Raw genomic sequence first — 25,266 nt, forward strand, 5'->3', positions numbered from 1 at the left:
CCTATCTGTAATTTTTTGAACCGATTGAAGTTTTTAATCAAGTAGAAGTTTTTCTTAATAATCGTCTGTACTAATTAATAAGAAGCCTTTCTCTTTTTGTTCGAACGCAACTGTCAAAGGGGTGGAGAGTAAGTTCTAAATATGCTTTTAATCTTCTTTATTTAATTTTCATAAATAAACCGATGGTGGTTATTTACTCTATTATGCAGTATTTTTTGCAGAGAGATGGAGCAACGAGATGCTTGGGCAATAGTTGTTCCTTTCTTGGCTAAGAAATCAGCTTTTTCATTACCCCAAATCCCGCAATGTCCCGGGATGCATTGGAGGACGATTTGCTTGTCTTTTAGTGTCAGGCACTGAACAGAATTGTCACTAAATTGAACAGACTGTCAGGACACTGTAACTAATTGATATGACCAACAGAAGCGTAGGCAGAGAACAGGTGACAAAATACTCCCGCTCCAGCACTCACCCGCTGATCCACTCGGGAGCCATCTGTAAAGATTCTCAACCATTCAGGTTCAGGATATAGCTCATTCATAGTTGCGTAAGAGATACCTTTGAGGACATCACTATCAAAATCTGATTTTAGGACTCTGAGAGCAAGGTCTGTGACCACATTGAAAGTCTGGTAGTTCAGTGGGCTACAAGGAGTGAGAAGAATTTCAGACTCAATAAGAAGGTTGTACTATTTGTCTTTTAAGCTCAGCACCTCCTGTAGGAAACCTGCTTGAGTCTTTAATTGGCGATGCCTGGGACTCTCTAGGTTCCAAAGAGAAAGATACCCAGGAGTCCGTAATATTTTTTCCCAGAGTTTCAAGGCCTTTTCGACTGTTCAACGGCGGTCATAAAATAAAATAAAATTATTTTTTCTATCGGCCAAAGTCCAGTGCAAAGAAGCATAGCGTCTACTGGGGTGGATTTAACAGCTCCAGTGATCAAGCGAAGTGCTTGATTATGAAAAACTTCAAGAGATCTGCGAACCTGACTTGGAGCACTAATTAAGGGTTCACAGCACTCATTTAAATTGCTGGTCCGGAACATGCTCTCAGAGAACTTCCGTAAAAGCAATATACACAAAACCTGGTTCAACTATATTTTAACTATCCCAAATCAGCCCAGGTTTAAGGCAGTCGCTCTCTTTAGACTTGTAACGGGCCATGACTGTCTGGCCAAACACCTTTTTAGTATAAACATTTTTGACTGTCCTAAATCCTCTGTCGCCTTGGGGAGGACATGGACTTGCCCCATATTTCCGTCTGTTCTGCGCTCATCACTACTGTGTGTGGACGCTACTGGGAGGCTAGGGCCCGTATGGGCTAAGCATGTCACTATGCATTCTATTCTATTTATCTCTTTTTCCCTTGTTTTTCTTGTTATTTTATCCTTTTTGTTCTTTTAAATTGGCCTGCCATTGGAAATAAAAAAAAGTATTCTTTGCTACATGCAAAATACTCAAGGATCACGTAATCAGCGTCCACGTCAGTAATATGCGATATAAAGTGTGCGGTTTTATTAGATTATCTTTTAATTCCTTCTGACAAAATTTTAAACAATCAGTTCTACCATCTTTTCATTTTTTGAAAGGTTAAATACTATATACAGGGTGATTCATAATTCCCTCCGGGGTTTCGAAGCGTTATAGTAAAAAAACGAAGACGAATGTGACAAAAAAGAACATATGAAATTATTCCAAAGGTATTCAAGTTTTAATTTAAGCAGTTGCCGGTAAATGGCAGTAACATGTACCACTGAAGCCAGTTGTAGTAAAGAAAAATGGCGTTTACAGGCGGAGAGAATTATGAATAACCCAGTGTTAGTCTGTTTTTAGATTTTGGATAAACATTTTTAATTTTGTGCAATCTACGCTGTAAGAATTTATTAGCGCCAACCAATTAGGTTTTCATCAGTTTAAACTTTATATAAAAACTGACAAATATGTAGTTTGAAACAACTGACTCAAAACTCAAATAGTATATTTTCTTTTCTTTGAAGTTCTGGTGGAGTATCCATAGAAATTCTAAAAATTATCAAGCGCTATTTCTCTTAATAAAAAATATAACGACCCCTTTATGTTTCATTTTTTTAAAAAAAAATATATTGTGCTGTCGAGCAATGACTATGTCAGCAATAGTTAGCTATGCACTAAAATATATCAAGAAACCACAAAACAAAAGGTTGAAATAAAATGCAAGAAAGTGAGAATAAAGGCCTCTTAAGATTGAATCCCTGTACGCGAAAATCCGATCACTGAATCAAAAGTTATTCCTGCTACTCCATTTTTTATTTTTCAAAACTGCACATTTCAATGCTCTTTAAGAATTACGTTTGAAATAAATAAATTCATAGAATTTCCCGATGCGATTATAAACTCTAGTGTTTAGAGACAATAGTTTTAAGTCTTTCAATCTAACATAAACTCGTAGAATATATATCTAAAATAAAAAATTAGGAAAATGAAGGGAGAAAAAAAATACATAGCTGGTCGATCTTTATTGATAAAACGCCTCTCTCTCTCTTTTTTTGTTGTTTAAATTCAGTTTGTTGCCAACGCGAAAAAGGAATTTCATTGGTTTTCTAACAATCTAAATACATTCGTTTCCCCCCCCCCTTCTTTTTTATAAATATGAGGATAGATATTGATGATTAAGGAAGTCCGTTTCAGTTATCTGAAAAATGTTACTAGGTAAGCATTCGTAGGAAATTGCTACATGCAACAAAAAAACATTACCGTGATGAGATTCTCAGCAGTGATGAATCGATATTGTCCCATTTTGTGGGACAACACCATTTCCAATGGTGGTAGGGAGGAAGAAAAAAAAGAAGTTAAGAACTTGTTGGCATCTGGATTCTTTACGTTCTAGCGCTTTTATTGTAATGAATCGCACGATCTTTGATATTTCAATTAAAAATTTGATTAACGCTACAATTCTATCATAATTGCTTTTTAATATCCGTGAATAAAAAGCTAAGAAATTTATGAAAATAATAAAAAAACTTACAAAAAAGCATTTTATTTAATGGAAGGCCTTTTGTTATTACTACATTTTTGTCTACTCACTATAGCAAATGTGCGAACGAAATCTTGCAATCGAAATTTCGACCATTTCCTACCATCTAGATAGTAAAGATCTCCAATTTTTTTTTGGTTTACCTCCCATTTATACAATTATTTTACAACGAACCCATATTTTAACAAACGTTTATTAAACAGTTTTAAAAAAAAGAATTATTTATACATTCTTTATTATCAATTAGGTACACTTTTAATAATACCATTAATTAATTAAAAATTCGTACTAGCTAGGAATTTTATTTTTGAATATTTTGAATGAAATCTTTTTATGAAAGTAGAAACGCAACAACAGTAAAATAAAAAATGCCCTTACTTAAAGAAAAGACTCACTGTGGCGATCTTTTAAGTAAAGCGTAAAATAACTTTTAAACAAGCTATTTAAAAAAGCTCTTGCAAATTTTAACATTACGTTCACGATGAATAAAATGTACCAAAATCAAATATTTTGGTAAGAATTCCAAAAGAATGATTTGAAGTTTAGGGAACAAAAAAAAAGGTCACATCAAACTTCCTACTGTGCAATAATTTTTGAATAGAACAAGATGCATAGAGTTACTTTCATTATAAAATTAGGTAGTAATCTTTTTTCGATATAAAGGGGATTCAATACAAAGTAAAATATGTATTGGTTTTTCGATACAGAACAAAATAAAATTCAAAAAAAGATACACTCAAATAAATAAAAAAAGTCTAAATTTTATCACATCTAAAATGAAAAATATAAGGTGTATCACTTTCATAATAAGCCTCTCTGTCACCACGATAAATTCTCCCTACTTCATTTTAAAGTTTTCCGCCTTACGTTTTACATTATAAGGGCGGACATAATAAAATTATTTTCTTTAAACTACTTGAAAAAAGGAATTTTTTAAAACTTTCATTTTATCACTTTCATCTTTTTAGTTTGTCGTATGTCTCAAGGCAATCAAAATTTTTTTTGCTTATGAAATGATAAGTTTTGATTGCTCCTAGGAAAGAATTAAGCTTGTACTGGCATCACACACAGAGTTACACTTAAACTTTGAGAGCATTGTAGATAGTCGGAAAGCGGTCGATTCACTGTAAATTACTTGGTCCAAAGAAACCGATATAAATTGTATTTGTAGTTGTCAGAAAACTATTGAAACTTGTATTGTCCTTCAGCAAAGATCACCAGTTAAATTCTTAACACCTCTAATCAGAAGGAAAGTAGTTGAAATTAAGATTGACGATAAATTTCCTTGATTGGCGATGAGTGAAGGGCTAAAAGTAGAGTTGTCATTAAGGACTTGGGTTCAATCTTCAGTGGTGGCTGGTTGCCAATCTAGTCCAGTTTCAGATCAGTTTGTGTGCGAAGTAAAAGAGCGCTGATCACATAACTGCAATCATGTCATTAATTACAAAATTGTGGAGGCTTATACCTCCTAGTCTACAACGGGCTATAGTAAGAAAATTTTAAATTTAATTTGGCAAAAGATTTGTTTGTAGCGGCAAAAACGTTAGAAATTTTCATTGTGATCAAATATGGAGCTCTAATGAAGATTTGAAGACATAAATTAGTCGAAAAAAGTGGTCGAAATTTTTATATTTCAAAATTTCATTAGTTTAGACCAACACTACCTAGAAGAGAGATATCCTCAGCACGAATCAATTTAGTAGTCCAGTAGTCCGACGTAACGAACATAATCTGCTCTGTGAAGGAAAAAGTAAGGCTATACTATGAGAGCTGAACTATCCGCCATTATGGAGCAGACGGGTTCGTAAAATATTATATTTTACTCTTAGTAACAATGTTAAACATAGATGTGCTTATTCTTATTCGCCCAAACGTAATTTTAATTTCAAGGCTTTTAAATTTATTAAATTCTAATACTAAATATTTTAATACTAACTCTATTTGCAATGGGAGCAAAAATCAAAATTTTGCACTTAAAAAATATTAGAAATATGCTAGAAAATATTGTGTGCTAAACAGATTTTATTTTTTAATGAATATTCATTCAGCATCTATATTTTTTATAATTCATATTGGGTACCCTGTTTTTTGCTAATGTATGCTAATGCGGATCTGATATATTTTTGAGAGTGAAAGTCATCCAATCAGAATTTTTAGAGCGTGGTGTGTAAAATGTTTAGATATTTAAAATGAACACTGGAATATATATAATTAAATGAAACCTATCAATGTAGGCAATTTTTCTATTTATGAAAATGAAATTTTTCCTAAAATGCATGAAATTTTAATATAATTATATTAAAAATGTACGGTATTATATTTTAATCAATAATCTTAAAAAATTTCTTAATCCTTTTTTGCCAATACCTTTATGATTCTTTTTAATTTTTGAAAATTAATGCTTTAAGATTTCATAAATTCTTCTAAGAGTTCATAAATTATTATTCATGTACTCTAAGTTTGTTTCTGCTTCAACTTTAATTCTCACAATTTTCATTTCTCTTCAGATTTATTAATTTTATGTTAATGGAAGCAAAAAAAATATTGAAAACTGGATCCAAGCATGTGACTAATAAAATTCCCTGACAGCAATCGAAAACTGTTATACTATATTCCGATATCCTGGGTGATGCCTTTGCAATTTAAGAAATTTGTATTGTCACCGATTTTATGGGTGGGTGTGGTTGGTTATGTAGACAAGGAACACTTAGAATTGATACTAACAATAAACTTTTAATTAAGACAGTTAAAATATTTGACACAACTGTGGCAATGCAAACATCAACATTTAGAAATTAGAGACTGCAAAATAAATGTAATCTTCTGACAATGTTTCGTGGGATGAATACGTTTCGTTTACTAGAGACGTTTCGTTAGTGCAAATACAAGGCTCCTTATGCTTGTAAAGACAAACAATACCATAGTAGGACAAGATAATCAAACCGACAACTAATATAAAAATAAAAGAATAAAGTGCCATGTCACTACAATTTCTTCCCAATTTAACAGAAATCTTTATGTTTTTCCACACATCTCTGCTTCGGTTGATTTCGGCACTTTGGTCTGTATTCAATCTCATTCTTCTATAACCGACTCCAACTTCCTCTTGGATTGATTCTCTTGGCACATCTTCTGTAGGCATGATGTTAGACAACTGAAACAAGAAACTCAAAATTATTTATATTATACTAGCTGAATATTCGTTTTTCGTACGGGGTGAAAAAAGAAAATAATGAATAAATTGGTATTGATCAGCTTTTCGAAATTATGCTCAAAACTGTTAGAAACACAGCAACAAATGGTCATGTCATCTCTGCACTCGCATTGCGCGGTGAAAAATGTCTGATGCTTTATATCACCTTAATTTTTTGCCAATGACTTTTGAAATACCCTGTAAACAGCATAAAAACATAATGGTCTAATGCCATTGGAGTCTATGAATTTTTATTGGCCATATAACCACCTGGTAGAATCCAAATTTCCCACATTAACTTCAATACATTTTTGGTTGTCCCCAGGATAAAATTGATAGAAGTATATAAAGGTATTTTTTCCTATAAAATATTTTTATGTCCCTAATTTAAATGTATTTATTTGGAATATTTATTTTTCTTATTCTACTCCATTATTAAAGTTATGATTTTCATTGTTTTTTAAAATTAATGGCGCTTTTGAAGAATACTAAAACAAATTAACACCTTAGTTAAAATCAAACTTTGCACTTATTCTCATCTGATACGGTACGACACTTTTTTACTTACGATGCACTAGAGCTGCACAATGGGCTATTGGTGACGATCTGGGAGACATTCCTGAGGATGATCCGGAGACCACATCCCATGTGGGAGGACACATTCACACAACATGCACCTATCCGCAAATCGTAATTTTGACCTGAACCAGAGCACGATCAATTTCGGATCCAGTACTCTGAGGTATTGATCATTATGGGAACATGGAGGACTTTTGTGTCACCAAATTTCGCGTGCACCAGTGACCATTTTGTGCACTGGGATCTTCGGTCAGAGGGGATCGAACTCACTATCTCTTGCACATGGGCCCGATCAACCAGGCTATCTTTATTCTCAATTGAATCAAAGAGTTCAAAAACCGGTCATCTCTAACTGAACTAATTTTACAGAAGAGGCAAAAAACTGAATAGTTAAGTATTAGCTTAATAAATAGAACTTTTTTTTATTTTTTTGGGATTAAAATATGGCTTTTGGTTACAAAATATTCTGTTGCAACTTTGCGAATAACATCACTTAATCTTTTGAATTAAAATATAATTAAAACTTGGTGGTGACTGGTTTCGAACAAAACCCTACAAAGAATTCTATAAATTATTTTTAGCAAGCTAAAATATTAATAATTTGTAACTTAGAAATGAAATAAAGACTTTATTTAAGTCTTAGACTACATATTCATGCAGATTCAGAAATCTTTTCGATTTTAACTTAACTGTGCCTGGCCACTTTCAGATTTCTTCATAGAAAGAAAAAAACTAATTCGGTTTAAATTTTAAAAACTTTTTGATGTCTGCAATTTTCTAGTGGTTTTATAACAACTTTTCTACAAATGCTTCCTTAACTCGTTATGGTGCCATTTTTAGGGTACTTCTTTTGTACAGAGTAAATATTAATTTACATAAGCCACTAATAAAATGACACTTCACCAGGTATAGTGGTTTTATGAGTAAACTTGCAGAAACGAGTCACCTGAAGCAGTGTTGACTCCTTTCTTGCTTTCCAATAAAACATTTTGACAACACATTTTTCTTATAATGCCACCAGCTTTTTAAATAAAGTATATTATTTGTAGTCACCCCTTTCACAATTCATAGTTACTTTTTTGCTCATACCGTCTAAAGAACTACTCTTTGAATAAAAATATTCAACGAAATGACAAGCCTAAACTTTATTTTTTGTTTATGCAAACAATTTCATAAGCAAAAACGGCAGACATCTATCTGTATATTTCCAAGTTTATTCCGAGAACAGGTCATCTTCAGGCTATTTCATGTTTTCGAACTACATTGAGTATATAACATATATTCGAATTGCCCTCAAGGTTGTTTACCAGACCATTGCCAATAGCCTATTGTGCAGGCTCTGCAGCGTAAATAGGCTTATCTACGTATAATAACTTATCTACGTATAATAACTTATCTACGTATAATAACTTATCTACGTATAAAAAGTAAAAATTAAGAAGTAAAAATTTAATTTAAATGAATAGATTTAAAAGTGCTCGATTTATAATAAAAATAATATATTTTAAATTGTATTCATACATCCCTTCGGTTCATTATATAAAAAAATTGAAAATGTCAAGCATATTTTGTTTCAGTTTTTTGCTTTGTATCTTAAAATAGGTACAAATTTTTTTTCTTCCAAGATTTAGGTTTTTTGTACCACTATGCGGTGGAACTTAACTTCTTCAGTTTTTATCCGACTTTCTTAAAAGTGTGATTAATCAACATCTGATAACTCTAAATTTCCACTGTCCGTTACGTTTAAAATTTTTAACAAAACGGCATTTGCAAATTTTTTTTAATGAAATATCAAAGAGAAATTCATTAACAAAAATATAAACTATATCAATGCGATGATTTTACTAAAAATTAAAACAAAACAAAATAAAATTGTATTTGAGAAAACCTAATTGAATTTTTCTCAATATCCGAGTTTTAAAGTTATTAAATCGGTTATAAACAGAAATAAGTTCCTAACATGCAACAGAAATACCACCAGAATGATAAGGTTCAAATTAATTCAAGTATTTTGAAAGGTGAATGTATATATATATATATATATTTATAAAGAGAAGCTCAATAAGCTGTCCGATTTTCAACCGCTGCTTTCCTGTCATATACGGTAGATTCTTACCATTAAGTAATACAATCTAAAAACTTTTAATTAAAATGGTTTTCGGAAAATTGCTTTTATGCATCCTTTTACCAAGGTTTAACATTTTAACGGCGTATTTAATAACAAAAAAGAATCAGCTCTGACCTATTACCATAATGATTCATAAAATAAAAATTTATTATTTTTAAACATATTTAAAGATAATGTGTTTATATACAGATATCTATAGTTATTACAAACTTAACTGAGATTTTAAAAAATCAAAAATAACAATACTTACAATATTTTATTCAGGACAGATATCACCAACTTCACTAAGAAGAAAAAAATTGAGTTAGTTATTTTTTTAGTTGGTTATTGCAATTACATACATTTTCAGGCTTGTGTGCTCAAAATAGGCTTATAAACCTTCGTCAAGTAGAAGAGGACAGATAGCACAATAGGAGAGACAGCCAAAATCGTTCGTTCGTTCGTTGTAGTGGAACTGGGCGTCTGAGGCCTTACGGCCCTTTTAAGACAGCCAAAAAATTGAGTGCTTCATTATTTATTGGATTTACATACACTTGAAGGCTTGTGTGCTCAATTTAGGCTTATAAGCTTTTGTAAAGTAGATGGACAGATAGCACAATACAGAGAATTACAGCACGAAGATACATCCAGAGTAACAGCGGGATTCGAACCCGCTGCCTCCACGCTTTGTACAGGGTTTGGCGGAGGATACCCCTCTGCCAGGGAGGCACCCAAAAATTGATTGATTTGATTTGTTCATTGACGTCGCACTAGAGCTGCACAATGGGCTATTGGCGACGGTCTGGGAAACATCCCTGAGGATGATCCGAAGACATGCCATCACAATTTTGATCCTCCGCAGAGGGGATGGCACCCCCGCTCGGTAGTCCAACGACCTGCACGCGAAGTCGAGCACTTTACTGTAGAACGTTTAACGAGGACCAATACCGCACACCCTCGGTCCCTACGCAGACTAATCCAAGTGGTCACCCACCCGCACACTGACCGCAGCCAGTGATGCTTGACTTCGGTGATCTGCTGGGAACCATGTCCTAACGATCACTGTGGGACCAAAAAAAAATGAAATTCATGGAAAGAGTTGTTGTTTCAGTTCATTTACGTCACCCTGGAGCTGCACAATGGACTGTTGTTGGCGACTGTCTGGGAAACATCCCTGAGGATGATCCGATGACATGCCATCACAATTTTGATCTTTTGCAGAGGGAATGGCACCCCCACTTCGGTAGACCGATGACCTGCACGCTAAGTCGAGCCCTTTACGATAGAACAGTTTAACGATGACCAATACCGCACTTCATCGGTCCCTACACAGACTAATCCAAGTGGTCACTCACCCACACACAGACAGCAGCCAGTGATGCTTCACTTCAGTGATCTGCTGAGTATCCTGTCTTAACGATCAGTCCACTGCGGGAACATGTAAAGGGTAAGAGGGCGTGTGTTAACTTGTTTTTATTTTCATAGGAATGAAGACTGTAACTGTCGACGATCCTCCTTTAAACGCAATGAAGTTTAGAGGTAAAAAGGTTCCATTCCTGCTGTAATCTTGGATGTTCTATTCTATGTGAATGTTCTATTCTTGAATGACGACTCAATGAAATTCTTCTGTGATTTATGCTGTCGCCCAATCTGGTTAACTTTTCACCTACCACAGCTTGGGCCAAGGTTCGATTCCCCGTTTTTTTAGATAGGGTGTCTGGTGAGACTGCTCTTATTTCTTATCATCGTTATTCATATCATTCTATCATATCGTGATTCGGTTGTAATTCAACCTTTCCATTTTCGGTCACTACACTTGAAAAAATAATGGATTCTCAAATCTACGACATTTTGTTTGTTTTTGATGAAACCGTTTTCTAGTAACAATACTTACAATGCTCGCAGCGAATATTTCGTCAAAGTGACGAAACAACTGTCTTCACTTCTTGAAGAAAAACGAATTCCGTCAAAAGTGAAGAAATATTTTGACAGTCTAGTTTCGTCATATAAAGAATTACTTTCGTAAATTTGAGGAGGTGAGATAGTGATAAAGCTCCAATTCAGAAAACATTTTTGTTATATGGGTGGTTGATCGTGAAAAGCTAAGCAGAGATGGCGCTAGGCGTTAAAATTCGTCGCAAGACTTCAGCCTTACTACTTTCGACTAATCTTTACGTCTAAGCTTGCGAAAGTGCTCCATTTAATATTAATTTAACAACACTACGAAATCATGCACAAAAACTAAAAGACATGAATTATTTTAACTCATTTAATAAAGATAAAATAATTCCATTTATTATTTTCATATTTATATAATAGTTTGCTCCCTCGATGGTTTTACGCTATTAGACTAAACAAAACACGTTTTCAGCAGTTCATCCCATCACAAGAAAGAGTTACTTCAGTATGATTTGGCATGATGCTGTTGCTTGAGGCGAACTCATTATAGTCAAAATTTAATACAATGAAGTGGTTTTCTCTAGTATTTATCCTTTGAGGTCCCGTGCAAAATTCCTTTCCACAATGTATATTTAAATATTGCTCCATTTACCATAATACTGAAAGTCCCTACTACCAACAATGGCGTTAAGAATAGTATAGCGATTTCTTATGGTTCTCTAAACGATTAAGCACCATTTCATCATATTCATTAGCTTTGCTTTCTAGTACATTGCTTTTTAGTTTAAAATAAATGGAACCTATTATCAAAATTAATTGAGCACCGTTGGCCTCAATATTATAGTGATTTTTTTACGCTTCTCTTAAATAACTTGGTACCATTTTTCAATTAACAATGCTTTTCAGAAGACAACTTGCTTTTTTTCCAAATAAAATTAATTTCAAATCATTTAGTTTAAGGGAACTTAAACACTTATAACATTTTTAATATTTTCAGTACTTTAATTTAACCTTTTTATAATATAAGCAAAACATATATAATTTAACCATAACTATAAGCAAAGCAAAAAACACGTTGCTCAGATATTTTAGAAATACTAAATTTTTTTGACGTGGTTTACTTATAACCATTGATTTTATCTGATCTGACGAATAAATATCTAATATCTAAGAATGTTCAATAATTTTTTTATCTTTGAATGAAAACTACAGTCTAGGAAGTAATCCAGATTTAATTCTTAAGTTTTTTTTTCTTTTTTGAAAAGACACCTGTAGTATAGTTTTTATGCATGGCAAGCTTTAAGTCAATGAAAAAAAAATTCCTTTTCTAAACGTCGAATGATTTTTATGTTCGGGAGCTAAAATTGGCCCTTTACCCTCTCTGAAAATTTCAGGACGCTTGCACAAACGGTTGAGATATTATAAGAAAAACACATAGACACACATTTTTTATTTTAATATTATATATTTATTCATGTACATAAATATGCAGGCTTTTGTGTCTATTACAAACAGCTTATAAACTCCTATCAAAGTGAAGACGAGATTTCTCAATTGAATAATAGTAGTAGAACGTCGCACTAGAGCTGCTTAATGGGCTATTTGTGACGATCAGTAAAGACATGCCTCCAGAATTTTGATCCGGTGCAGAGAGGATAGCTTCCCTTTTCTGGTGTCCCGACGATATTGCTAAACTCAGAGAAGGACAGTACAACACTACACCGAGATTTACGGAGAGTTTCGTACCCGTTACCTCCACGCTTTAGAGCGTTTGGCAAAATCCTCCTTAGCCATAGAAGTCCGAAAAATTTTTAACTAATGTTTTGATTTGATGATAGGAAACAGTGATTTATGGTTTCTGGCAGTTTTAATTTATTTTATCACATTAACAAAATCATTCGCAACAACAATTAACAAATTATCGCTTGCGTCAGTTGTATTTGCTGCAAGCGAAAGTGTTTGAGATTGATTTTGTCGATGTGATAAAATAAATTTGCGATTAACAATTAACATTTAGATGGTAGGTACTTTATTTAAGTCACTCTAGAGTTGCACAATGGCAATGATCTGCGAAACATCCCTGAGGCCCTCTGACTTTAGCGATCTACTGGGAACCACCTTGTCTTTACGATCAGTCCACTGCGGGACGACTTCGCGTAAAGAAAAAGATATGAATATTCTTCGGGATGTATAGAAAGAAAGTTAAGAATCGAAAAGTTTGGAGTAGTGAGTAAGGCTAAGATCCTTCATAGCTTATAGTGCCCAGGAATTGGTATTCTACGAACAGACACGGAACAAAATGGTTTGTATCATGCCAAATTGAAATACGAATAAGCATAAACTAAGGGAGGAAATCAAAAAGTGGATACACACAGGGCTACAATGGGTATCTAACCCACTACCTCTAAGCATCGTAACTTTTCGTGGAAGAAGATAACTCTAGCAGCCAGTTACAGTTTTCATTCTTTAGAGGTCATAAGCAAGTAGCACACATCTTCTTACTACTATAGGTCTGATCAGTGGATTGATCGTTAAGACACGATTCCCAGCAGATCACCGAAGTCAAGCATTACTGGCTGCGGTCAGTGTGCGGGTGGGTGACCACTTGGATCAGTCTGCGTAGGGACCGAGGGTGTGCGGTATTGGTCCTCGTTAAACTGTTCTGCGATAAAGTGCTCGACTTTGCGTGCAGGTCTTCGGGCTACCGAAGTGGGGGTGTCATCCCTCTGCAGAGGATCAAAATTGTGATGGCATGTCCTCGGATCATCCTCAGGGATGTTTCCCAGACCGTCGCCAATCGCCCATTGAGCAGCTCTAGGGCGAAGTAAATGAACTACAACTACAACTACAAAATCTTACTACTATAGAAAGGTATAAGCATTGTTTTTGTCAAATTATTGACTGTCGAATATTGACTTGTTTTTGTTGAATTATTATCGAATGTTAAGCCGCATCACCCAATTCCATTTTGAAGGCTGCTTTTTACTTATCCTGAATCAATGTAAGTATTGTTCTAGAGATTTTTTTCAAAAACATATCATTTTTGATACTTGGAATATTAGTTTAGTATAAGAAGATCTTAAGTAGTAAGTAGATGTTGACATAAAGCGGGGATGATCAAACTTTTCGTACACCTACTGGAAGAAAAAAAAATTGCCTAAAAAAGTATAAGTTTATAGAAAGTTAAAAAAAAGTAAGTAAAAAAGTTTCGTAAGTAAAAAATTCGGATATAAGTGAATTAAAATTCAAACATTCCCAGACTAGCTAGAGTGTTTAAACTTTCGCTGGAGTTTCGTTTGTAACGAAAATACAGGTTTTGTTTCCTAAGCGTTGAAAAATTCAAAAAAGAAAATAAATTCCATCGCGACTAGTTAATTCCTGCAAAATATTCTAATGCTATAACAATTATTTAATATTGATAATTTTGCACTTTAAATTTAGTTAAAAGGAAAATAATTTTTTTATTATATTAAGCTTTGTATATAGAACCAATAAAATGAGTTTAAACCCTTTCACGACTGTAATTACATATTACGAGGCAAAATTAGAAAATTTCGTAACCTGCCAATGGCCAGTAGTTAATTTTTTAATAGCGGGCACTTTTTTAATAATTGAAAATTCTAAACCGTTTAAAAAAAACTACATTATTAATGTAAAGCATTTCTCAAAATGTGGTAAATACTACAGAGTTAATATCAAAAACGAAGAAAATTTTTCTTGCTCTCTCCAAATGAAAATATGTAAGATTTAAGTATTGTACATAACATTTTCAACTTACAAAATTTAGGATTTGAGTTTTGGATCAATAATGCAACCTGAAACTTATGTTTATTAAGAAAGATTCGTTCCAAAAAATAAATCCAGAAGTAATTGTAATCATAACAATGAAATTATATTAATTATTTAACTTTTAGTTTTTATCCGCCATAACTTAAATTAAAAAAAAAGCACTATGAAATGGACTTTAATTTGAATGAAATGTATGAAATCTAAATTCAGTCCCCCTAAAGTTTTGAATCAGCTTGAAATATCCTGAGCGATCCGGTAATGGTTTCAGCCAGTGGCCCTCATTCCCCCCAAGCTGTTGGGCGCATTCATCCCCCCCCCACAAAAAAAATTTGCTAACTTCCCCCTTCCATGTTAGCTTGTTCGAAATAGTGCTACTTTACTTGCATTGCCAGTTGCTTCTTTAATTCATGTACTTAAAAAAAAAATTCCCTCGTCTAAATTCCCCCCCCCAAACTATTCGTTTTACTTAGTGTAAATATCCCCCCGCCCCAAGCTTTAAGTGGGCGCATCATGCGCCCACCTTCCCCCCTGATGGGGGGCCCCTGGTTTCAGCGTTTCCGAGCAATAAAAAAAACAGAAATTGAAAACATTCATTTCAAAGCTCATTTGCCTTTTCGGCGAAAAAAGGGGCAATCGGATGGCGATTAAATTTTATTTACATTTACTTGCCTTGTGGTGACTAATGTCGATCGTTAATTTTGTACTATATCGCACATATTATCTCAGTCGATACGAATTCTGCACCCGGTTTGCAGCGACCACAGTGCTGACGTGAAATGTCCTCAGTGGTAGACGGAGCATGGGTTAGAGTCCCCTTACCGTCAGGCAAACCGTGGGAGGTTCTCGTGGTCTTCTCCATGCAACGCAAATGCGGGTTACCTCTATCAAAATTTTCCCCCGAAGGCAAATTTCTCCTGATACTCCATCCAGGAATTCTCTTGTCTTCCGGATTGGGTTCAAAATTACAAGGCTACGGAGTTGAATATTAGTAGTCGTTAGCCCAATTTTTGGGTCAGCTGTTCAACGACGGTTATGATATATATATGTTTTATTTCAATTTTTAATATTTATTAGTTTATGTGAATTTAAGACTTGCTGGCAGTTTGCGGTTATGATAGATAGTATTTTGTATGTTTTGGGTCAGCTTTGCAATTTTTTTTAAAAATTAAATATCCCGAAAGATTTATTACAGTATATTTAGGTACTATCAATGTTATTACATATTATGTAAATTTCAGAGTTATTTAATTAAATCAATGATTTTAATTGAAATTTCAAATATAATCAGCCTTAATAGGAAAAAAAAACGACATAGTGCATGCGTATGCACTTGGAGCGTGAGCATCTGAAAAAGGATTTTTCGATATGGTTCAGTTTCCTGAATAGGTTAGTTTTTTGCAATTATCAATTGTGAGTCTGGTAGCTCTGGGGATAGAGGGCTCACCTCCCAATGATTTGACACTAGTTTGAATACCAGTGCTGACATAAACTGTCCTTAGTCGTAGACGGATCCTGGGTTAGAGTATCCTTGCCGTCAGGCTTACCGTGGGAGATTTTTGATGTTTTCCCTCGACATGTAACACAAATGCAGGTTAATTCTATTAAAAAAAATTTCACGAAAACAAAGTTCTCCCAGGAGTTCTCTTCTCTTCTGGATTGGATTCCAAATTTCAAGACTACGGAGTTGAACATTGGTAGTCATGAACTCAAAAGTTGGGTCGACTGTTAAACGATGCTTATAAAATTAAAACAAAATTTTCAATTTCGAGATATTTAAAGTGAGCCATGAAAGGCCCATGAAATCTTTTCAATAATTGCAATAATTTCAAATAAGTCTAAAAAAGTGTTTTTTTTTGTAATAATTTATAATAAAATATTTAAGATAAACCATGAAGTGATTTTTAATCTTTTGCGTTTATTTATTGCGAAATACTCAAAATAAGTAAAAAAGAGCTTATTGAAAAAGTTAAAATTCGAATTGTAGCTCTAAACCTTATCACAAATAGCATTGTCCAAAACAGTTTTAGCTACAAACCAGTATTGTCTAAAATTGCGCAACCTGTAAACCAGCATTGTCCGAATAATATCATTTTGCAGCTATGAAAAAAAAATTTTTTTTGGCAGGACAATTTCCCAAAAATTTTTTTTGCTAAAAATTTCTCTAAATATGCTCATTTTTAAGCTATCATTAGAGTAATTTTATACCTCGGAACCAGTTTAATTCATTTATTGGTCTTCTGTTTCCAAAATTTTATATTAATAATTTTGTTTTTGAAACTTCAATTTTTCTAGTATCATGGCAACAGCGGGAACATCATCTGGCTTGAAAAAGAGGGTGCATGGGGAGAGTGAAGAGTTTGATGATTCTCCGTCATATCAACCATTTTATTCTGAAGATTCTGTAGATGGTCGAGCTCCAGAACTTATTTTAAGTACCACCTCACTACAATCCCAAGAAACTTCATTTAGCAGAACTCATCGTCTTCGGAACAGCAAGGTTGACCCTGTCGATCAAGTAGAGCTGAGAAATCTTAGGCAAGAAACGTCACAAAATAGGTCCACAGACCGCAACTCGTGTTTCTGTGTAGGGCGATCGCAGTGCTTTTACACGGGACTTGTTAGTGTGCTCGTGTTCATGGCGATTTGCATTGTTTTATCATCTTTTGGAGCACACTGCCTCCTTCGACATAAAGTTTGTAATTGTTCAGAAAATCTCGAAACTAATGAAACCTTCCCCGATTATTATGTTACAAATGCTACTGTAAATATTTAAAAAAAAAATTCTAAAATGTTGCTGTTAATGCTTACTTGCAAGCTGTTTGTTCTTTAAATAAATATAACTTTCTAGTAAAATATCGACTATGTCCATAATTTCTTAGGTTTTCATGTTCACTTAAATTAAAAATCTAGATTTAGAGTAAATATATAGCGCTTGGTAGTAGAACAAGTAAAACATTCAAATATGTAATGTAAAGCATGTAAAAACATGTAAAACACGTTTTGCTAAAACTTAAATATCGGGTTGACAGAACATCAGGTTGGGGAGCTTTTTAATCTGAACAAAACTTAAAATGAGCATTTAAGGAAATAGACACAGAGTACAACATGTATACCTTTTACAATGTTTAATCCAATTTAACAACTAAACCTGAAATTTTGTTTACTTTTTTTTAACATAATCATTACGGAACAAAATCCCCATCTTCACACGGTCATAGGATGGCTGATTGTATTACTAACTAGCCGCCTAAGGCGGCCAGCTGTCCACCACGCAAAACAGGGGTCTGTCCAGACATTTTGTGAAAGGTCCGTTTTTNTATCGCGATACATCGCTATATCGCGATGCAAAACTGACGATATATCACGATATATAATTTCTAATATCGCCCAGTCCTAGTTAAGTCACATTCTATCAACCAGGGTTCGTTTTTGCGAATTTGTGCAAACAAGGTCCGTTATTGCAAAAAAAAAAATTCAAGGAGTTTTTAAATTGTAAAGGCATACAAGATTATGCTGAACACTGTAAAATTATAATTAAAAAAATTAAATTCAAAAAAATAAAGAGCAATTGCAGCTACTAAATTAGCGATGCAACATATAAATATTTGGTATTTAGCCTATACTGCTGAACGCAGAATATTCTTTTCGGACGAATGAAGGAAGAAGCGACTGCGGAAGAAAAAATTTAGTTTGTTTACATCTTTCTTCCCGGGAAGGGTTTATTCGATTAACAAAACAATAATGAAGATGAACAAATTTGTGAAGGGTCCGATTAAAAGAAAAATCATTTTGTGAAGGGTCCGTTTTTAAGTTAAAATATTTTGTGAAGGGTCCTTTTTTATGAAAATATATTTTGTGAAGGGTCCGTTTTTATGAAAAAATACTTTGTGAAGGGTACGTTAACGGACCCAAATTTCTTCTAAACAGACCCCTGCTAAAGGTTTTCACAAATAAAGTTTTTTGAAACGTAGCAGGAAATCTGAAGATTAGTGGACAATTAAAGTGTTCCTGTCCTGCAATTTTAACAAACTGAAACTTTCTGAAAATAACAAATTACATTTAATAAAAACTGTTAAAATAAAGAATAGAAAAACCAAAGAGATCCAAGGTAAGTGTGATCGTTCTTTCAAAAACAATTAAATTCCTATTTTATGTATTATATAGCTACAACGCTTAAGAAAAAAAAACTAAAATGCTTGAAATACATGAAAAGAACACGAAAACGAATTAATTTTTTATGGTATCAATTTCTATATCGCTATAAAAATTATCGTCTTCGCTTAAGAAAAAAAAAATAGAGCGTGGAAAGAAGAAGAAAAACTTATTATAACAATTATGAACAGCGACAAATATATCAAAGCGAAGCGTTCTATTTACGTATCGAATATGTTGCCACATTTTTAATACAAAAGTTAAACTTTTCTCCACTTTGATAAATGTAAACTAATGCGAACCTTACAATTAAATTATTAATTCCTTCGTATATTATTGGTTTAAGTTGTCGAAAATTAATATTTCAATTGTAAGGTTCGCATTAGCATACATTTATAAGAGTGGAGAAAAGTATATGCATTTTTTAATAGTTTTTTGAATATGGCTCTTTAAAGACGAAAAAGAATAGATTTTCTTACAAAATGACTGATAACTAAAAAACTAATCCAAATTTTTGAAAAAGAAAAAAAATGTACTTCTTCATTATGTCAAAACACAATTATGTGACGAGTTTCGTGCCTGGGTGAGGCTTCTGGGGCGATATATTGTGATTACAGACACACACACAGCCGCGTTTATTATTATGTATAGATGTAGATTTTCAGACGAAAAATTTTTGATTGAATGATCAGATTTTTGTTTACTAGAACTAGGACTCAATCTTAGGTTTTCGAGGGCCTAAGCCTTAAATATGCTAATAGATTACTGTTAACTATTAAGTTATGGAATCTGATATGAAAACGTAACTTTTCTGGCAAAGCATTTCTTGTTTTTATTATTTATTTATTTACGTATTTTGCTTTGAAGAAGCGAATTTACTCCCAATTCCTCCGATCCAGTCAAATTTTAAAAATATGATTTTTGTAACTTAGATGACTCAAACATTTGACTGATTCACACTCTGAACAGAATCAGTTGTTTATTTAAAATTACGTCGGTTAAAATAGTGCAAAATTCTTTATTCCTTACAATTCAAAATGTTTCGACTAATAAGGCCTGGTTTCTTAGGACAGGACACCGTCAGCTGGAAATCAGCGCTAACCTCTGATTGGTCCATTTGTGAGTTTGATAGTGTACGTCATCGAACGCTCATCTTGAACTCGATGACGTATACTATCAAACTCACAAATGGACCAATCAGAGGTTAGCGCTGATTTCCAGCTGACGGCGTCCTGTCCTAAGAAACCAGGCCTTTACATGTTATGTTAAATAATCAAAAAACAATTATTAAAAACCATTTTTTACATGAAATTGTCTTTAAATAAATAAATTTTATAATTTCGTGCAAAATATTTTTGATTCGGTGTAAGTGTTCCTGAGATATGACGGAATACACAAAAAGTGAAATTAACATTAAAGGGCTCAAACTTTAAATCGCTCTCTTGACCAAACACGGGGGACACTATTTTGCAGATTGTCCACTATTACTCCCAGCTAACTCATATATTTTGGGGGGGGGGAGGGTTGGAAATCTGAATCCGTCGAAAAAAAAATCATGTTTATTCAGAGAAAGGACGTTTTAGTGTCTGATTACGTAACTTAAAATATCTTCTGTGGGTTAAGCCTTCAGATCATTAAGACTATTAACTCTTAGTTGAAATTGGGTTATTAAAAAATTATTCAGAGTGTTAGCTTTTCTTTCATACTACATGTCGTATGCTCATACATAAAAAAAATTTTAATCTGGACAAATCATTTAGGCTTAACAAAAAAATGTACTTTCTCTGAATAAGCATATATATTTTTTTACATATTTGGATTCTTCATCTTCAAAATATAGGGGGTAGCCGCAATCTGGGGAATGTGGTCCCCATAGTTTGGTCAGGAGAGCTATTCAAAAGTTTGGACCCCTTAATGTTAATTTCACTTTTAGTCATATTTTTAAAACTAATAAAGCAATTTAAAAAAATTGCACTCACTCGTAAGACCCATTTACCCAAAGATAATTTCATGCAAAAAGTAATTTTTAATAAGTAGTTTTTAATTACTTAATTTAATTGAGGATGAAAAAATTTTGAATGAGGTATGAATTTTTTATACAATATAAATCTAAATATTTTTCTATTGAAAAATCTAAAGTGTCAACTGTTTTTTTTTAGTAGAAGCAGAGAAAAATCGAAATTAATTGTTTTTCAAAAATAATTTGTTGACAAAGAAAAAATATGGGGCGATTAATATTTAAATGTGGTTAACTTACAAAGACTTATGCGCGCGTAGCTTAAAATTTCATTCATATATTTTTCGCTAATAACCGATTGCTAATCTTTTTTTAAATTTTTTTTAAATTATAAAATACTATGTTTCTTTTTTAGTCATCTAAAAAATTATTGCAATTTAGTTAAAAAATTTGAATAAAACATTTTATAGAATAAAAAATATTTTATTCAACTAATGTCGAGTTTTATAAAAGCATGTTTCTGATAGAATGTGATTATACATCAAATTATGATTATATTTAATAAGATTATATTTTATTTTTTAGTTTGCTTTTTTAATAATTGATACAGTTTCAATAATAAGCATACGTATGCATACATTTTTAAAAATGTATACATCAATATCTTCAATATATATTTTACAATTATTAATACGAATACGCAGTCAGCATTTCTTAGCATCTTAAAATTTCTCAACATCTTACATATCATCTTAACCTTAAAATAAATTTTTTAATTACCTATCCTCGCGTGTTTCGCAGAACTATTTAATTAAATTTTTGCATTTTTAAAAATATTATTCTTTACCCTGCCACATTTATTATTTCATTAATATACTAATCAATCTTTTTTAGAACTTTAATTTAGGTTCTCCTTTAAAGTAAAATTCCTTTTTAAGTTATTCTCAAGTTTTCATTTAAAAAAAAGCTTAGAATTATTGCCTCCTAGCTAAGAATAAAATCTTGTTATTACAACTATTAATAACTTGTAACAACTTAATTTTGATTTCTGGTGTCTGGGGGACATTTCTTTTTCACAGTCGACTTTTAAAAATTCAATTGTCAGCGGAATCTTTTTGAGATTTTAAAAAATGTTATTAATGCTAGCAAAGAAAAAATAGTACTGCATTGATTTTTTAAGCAAGTAGTGATTAATTATTTTTTTTAATCTAAGAAACTATATCTTTATCTTGCTTAAAACTTATTTCAATATCACGTGAAGTAATTTTATAAACTGTGTTACTAAATGAATAGTCCCAAGAAACTGAATCAAAAAGAATTTTACATTTGGACCTTGATTATTATTTTGATAGGGATTTTACTCTCGTAAATGTAAACTTATACATTTTAATATTTTAACAGGATTCATGTGGTCCTTAGAAAAGTAAGAGAATCGTAGTATCAATATTGTAGCTATGAAGTTATCTTTAACTTTAAAATTTTGAGACCAGATTTGAGTTAATGAAATTGTATATTTTATCTCTTAAGTTTTTGCGCCACCATTACAGTACTTTAAGGACCTTACGAGCTATCTTTGAAAGTAGAGTATCGTATCAGATATAAGTAAGAAAACAAAGAAATCATAGTAGCGGTATTTGTTGATTAATGTAGCTTATCGTAATTGAAAAACATGTTGTGCGACATTTTACGGTGAATTTGCGAAAATAAGTTTCAGCATGTATCAAAACATCAGGATGCTATTTGCAAATCATCTTTATTCAAAGAAAAAATTTGAAATTTCTATCCCTGTACCGACGGTACTGCTCAGGGCTCGGTATCGCATGTACTCGGTAGGTCTCGGCGGAGTCGAGGATTGAACCCAAACCCCTCTGGACTGGTGACCGTTTCTTTAACCGCTGAGCCAGTCGAGTAGAATATCAGACAGCACAATTCAGTTACTTTGACACTTTTTTATTTACGAGGCACTAGAGCAGCACAATTGGCGACGGTTTGGGAAACATCCCTGAGGATGATCTGGAGACAATATACACTCTATAACAAAAGAAATCGACGCACCAAGAAGCAATCATCCGATTGCTTTGAAATTTCGTATGCATGAATGTTCTGGCTGGATCAGGCTGGAATGATGCCGACTGGGGATGTATAGTCTTTAGCGACGAATCCCGCTAACAACTGCGTGCTGACGATAATCGAAAACGTGTTTGGAGACGCACAGGGCAGAGGGGGGATCCTGCCTTCACTATTGCACGCCACACCGGCCCTCAACAAGGCATTATGGTCTGTGGCACCATTTCCTTTGGTCGTCATTAGAGGTATACTTACTGTACAGCGGTACGTCGACGACATCCTGAGACCTGTTTTGCTACCGTTCCTTTTGCAGCGCCCTGGGCTGGTTTTTCAGCAGGACAAAGGCAGACCACATACGGCACGTGTTGTTATTAACTGTCTGCAAGCTTGTCAAACTCTTCCTTGACCTGCCAGATCACCAGATCTCTCTCCCATCGAGCATGTCTGGGATATCATGGGAAGGCGATTGCATCTGGCACGGAATGTTGATGACCTCGTTCGACAATTGGATCGAATTTGGCAGGAAATACCGCAAGAGACCATCCGGGAGCTTTATCGGTCTATGCCACGCCGTTTGGCAGCTTGTATCCAGGCTAGAGACGGGTCAACACCTTATTGAACTTGTTACTGTAACTCTGCAATAAATTATTTAATTGTTCTGAAATTTTAATCATTTACTATTCTGTACATTGTCTTCCTATCCATCAATTTTCGTTTCAATCGGACAACTCCTTCTTGATGCGTCGATTTTTTTGTTACAGAGTGTACATACGCGACATCCCGTTTTACAGAGAGGACACATTAACAAATCATTCTTCCATAGATCGTAATTTTGACCTGAACCAGAGCGCGATCAATCTTCAATCCAGTACCCCCAGAGATACTGATTTATTATGGGAACTTGAAGGACTTTGTAACATTGACAGATTTTAGCGTGCACCAGCTACCATTTTGAACGATCGGAGTCTTCGTCAGGCAAGGAAACCGTTAATGACATTGTTGTCACACATTTAAAAGAAACCCGCTGCTTTTTTATTTGCTCTAACTTTAGAGTGAAAGAGCACTCTAATGTTAGAGCATATGTATATTTCTTTGTGGGTAGCAACGATGAACAATAATAGTTAAGGATAATAAACTCTGACGTCATTATGACGCTTATTTAGAAGTTTCTCCTTTCACAACGAGGCACTGCGTCCACCAGCGACACAGAAAGAAAACTGTTAGTTGATATTGTAGATTTGAATGGTTAATTCTCTAAGGTTTATAATTGTCTCCGTCAGGTATTTGTTTATTTCTGTGCGATCATACTGCGATAAATATTTATTGCTATATTGAAATTACATACGTTGTTGTTATTGTTCATTTATGTCACACTAGATCTGCACAATGGACTATTGGCGACGGTCTGGGAAACATCCCTGAGGATGATCCGAAGACATGCCATCATAATTTTGATCCTCTGCAGAGGGATTGCCCCCCCCACTTCGGTAGCCCGACGACCTGCACGCAAAGTCGAGCACTTTATAGTAGAGCAGTTTAACGAGGATCAATACCGCACACCCTCGAACCCTACGCAGACTGATCCAAGTGGTCACCCACCCGCACACTGACCGCAGCCAGTGATGCTTGACTTCGGTGATCTGATGGGTGATCTCTTACATACATTTGTAGGCTTGTTTGCTCAATTTAGGCTTATAAACCCTTGTCAAGTAAAAGAGTATATAGAACAATTTAGTGAAGGATATCACGAAAGGGTTAGGGTGGGATTCGAACCCACAACCTATACGCTTCACACTGCGTTTGGCGGGCGATACCGCACTGTGCTAATACTTTTGTGACTTGTAACTTTAAAGTTCAGTTTTTTTTTCTTCAATAAAGCTTGTTAAATAATTATTATTGATTAAAAACAAGATTGCCCGAATTTATGTTAATGAATCAAAATACTATCATTTTGTGCAATTGAATAAAAACACAAAACTTTCTAATAAATTCTCAAGTCTTATGTCTTTGATTTCATTTTTTTTAATTCTAAAAAGTGTTACTGACATATTTTATTGATCCTGCATCAATTCGCCACGTATATTCGTCGTGGCGACAATTCGCAACTCACAATTCGTCTTAGCGACAACTCATCACTCACTGGGGCCTCCCTGGTCGACTCGTATCGCCCGCCAAACGCTGTGCAAAGCGTGGAGGTAGCGGGTTCCAATGCCCTGAATGTATTTCCGTGCTGTCATTCTCTGCATTGTTCTATTCGTCCTTCTATTTGACAAAGGTTTATAAGTCTTAATTGAGCACACAAGCCTGCGAATGTACGTAAATCCAATAAGCGAATAAATCATCACTCACTATTCGTCAAAGCGGTATTTCGCAGTGCACACTGCAAAAGTCACAGACATTCTGTTGTAAGCACAATTCGTTGTGAGCACAATTCGTTGTGAAGACATTTCGTCGTAGGAACAACTCGTCGTAACGACAATTCGAAGCAAGCACAATTTCTTACGGTATCGAT

The 25,266-nt window shown here is 33.8% G+C and overlaps 1 protein-coding gene and 1 long non-coding RNA gene across 3 annotated transcripts in view; one reads left to right on the forward strand and one right to left on the reverse strand.

Moving 5' to 3' along the window:
• Positions 1-5,724: 5,724 nt before the first annotated feature.
• The window catches only part of LOC107452124 (uncharacterized), a 37,426-nt gene continuing 17,884 nt past the window's right edge, over positions 5,725-25,266 (reverse strand). Inside the window, exons 1-3 of one of the 2 annotated variants that reach the window (XR_011636648.1) lie at positions 9,290-9,401; positions 9,162-9,195; positions 5,725-6,165 (exon numbers count right to left, since the gene is read on the reverse strand). Coding sequence is in view for 1 of the 2 variants with exons in the window: in XM_071180131.1 (XP_071036232.1) it covers positions 9,193-9,195 (3 nt within the window). In the remaining variant the exon portion in view is untranslated. Of the gene's footprint in view, positions 6,166-9,161; positions 9,196-9,289; positions 9,402-25,266 lie in introns of those variants that run through there. The other variant, XM_071180131.1, reaches the window with a different exon arrangement.
• Positions 13,344-17,431, forward strand: LOC107452134 (uncharacterized). Its single transcript, XR_001585161.3, has 2 exons — positions 13,344-13,790; positions 16,871-17,431. It is a non-coding gene; the product is annotated as an uncharacterized lncRNA (long non-coding RNA).

This window comes from Parasteatoda tepidariorum, chromosome 4 (genome assembly GCF_043381705.1).
Source record: "Parasteatoda tepidariorum isolate YZ-2023 chromosome 4, CAS_Ptep_4.0, whole genome shotgun sequence".
NCBI classification, from domain to species: domain Eukaryota; kingdom Metazoa; phylum Arthropoda; class Arachnida; order Araneae; family Theridiidae; genus Parasteatoda; species Parasteatoda tepidariorum.